Source organism: Priapulus caudatus, unplaced genomic scaffold (assembly GCF_000485595.1).
Source record: "Priapulus caudatus unplaced genomic scaffold, Priapulus_caudatus-5.0.1 Scaffold7836, whole genome shotgun sequence".
Taxonomy (NCBI): domain Eukaryota; kingdom Metazoa; phylum Priapulida; class Priapulimorpha; order Priapulimorphida; family Priapulidae; genus Priapulus; species Priapulus caudatus.
Genome location: NW_014584897.1, coordinates 1 through 496, shown reverse-complemented (window position 1 = coordinate 496; position 496 = coordinate 1). Strand labels below are relative to the sequence as shown.

The window sequence follows — 496 nt, the reverse complement described above, 5'->3', positions numbered from 1 at the left end:
TGAGACAACCAAACACACACACACACACACACCCCGCACACAGAGAGACAACCAAACACACACACACCCCAGCACACAGAGAGACAACCAAACACACACACACACACACACCCCGCACACACAGAGACAACCAAACACACACACGCACACACACCCCGCGCACGATACGTACGGATATGCGATCGAGGTCTAGATGCTTCACGTGCCCGCCTCGCTGCATCATCCCGCACAGCTCCCGCACCTTGCCGCGCACGCGCTCGTACGCCGCCCCGCCCCGCCCGCCCTCCCGCGTCGCCTCCCCGCCCCCGTCCCCGTGCCGCGTGTCCGAGTCCAGCAGGGCGAGCATCTGTGAGAGGGTGGCGGTGTCGAGGTCCATCGTGAGGCGGTCGCGGCTCAGGATGAACATGACGGTAGCCGTCGCTAGCTCCAAGCACTGTGTGTGAGAGAGAGGGGGGGAGGGGTTTATATATACCATATATATATATATATATATATA

At 59.9% G+C, this 496-nt stretch overlaps 1 protein-coding gene across 1 annotated transcript in view; it reads right to left on the bottom strand.

Annotated features, from left to right (window-relative positions):
- LOC106820161 (wings apart-like protein homolog) overlaps positions 1-406 on the bottom strand; it is a gene marked incomplete at its 3' end in the record, with an annotated part of 4,183 nt that extends 3,777 nt beyond the window's left edge. Inside the window, exon 1 of the mRNA XM_014824705.1 lies at positions 173-406. Coding sequence (XP_014680191.1) covers positions 173-406 — 234 coding nt within the window. The remainder of the gene's footprint in view (positions 1-172) is intronic.
- Between the last annotated feature and the right edge of the window lie 90 nt (positions 407-496).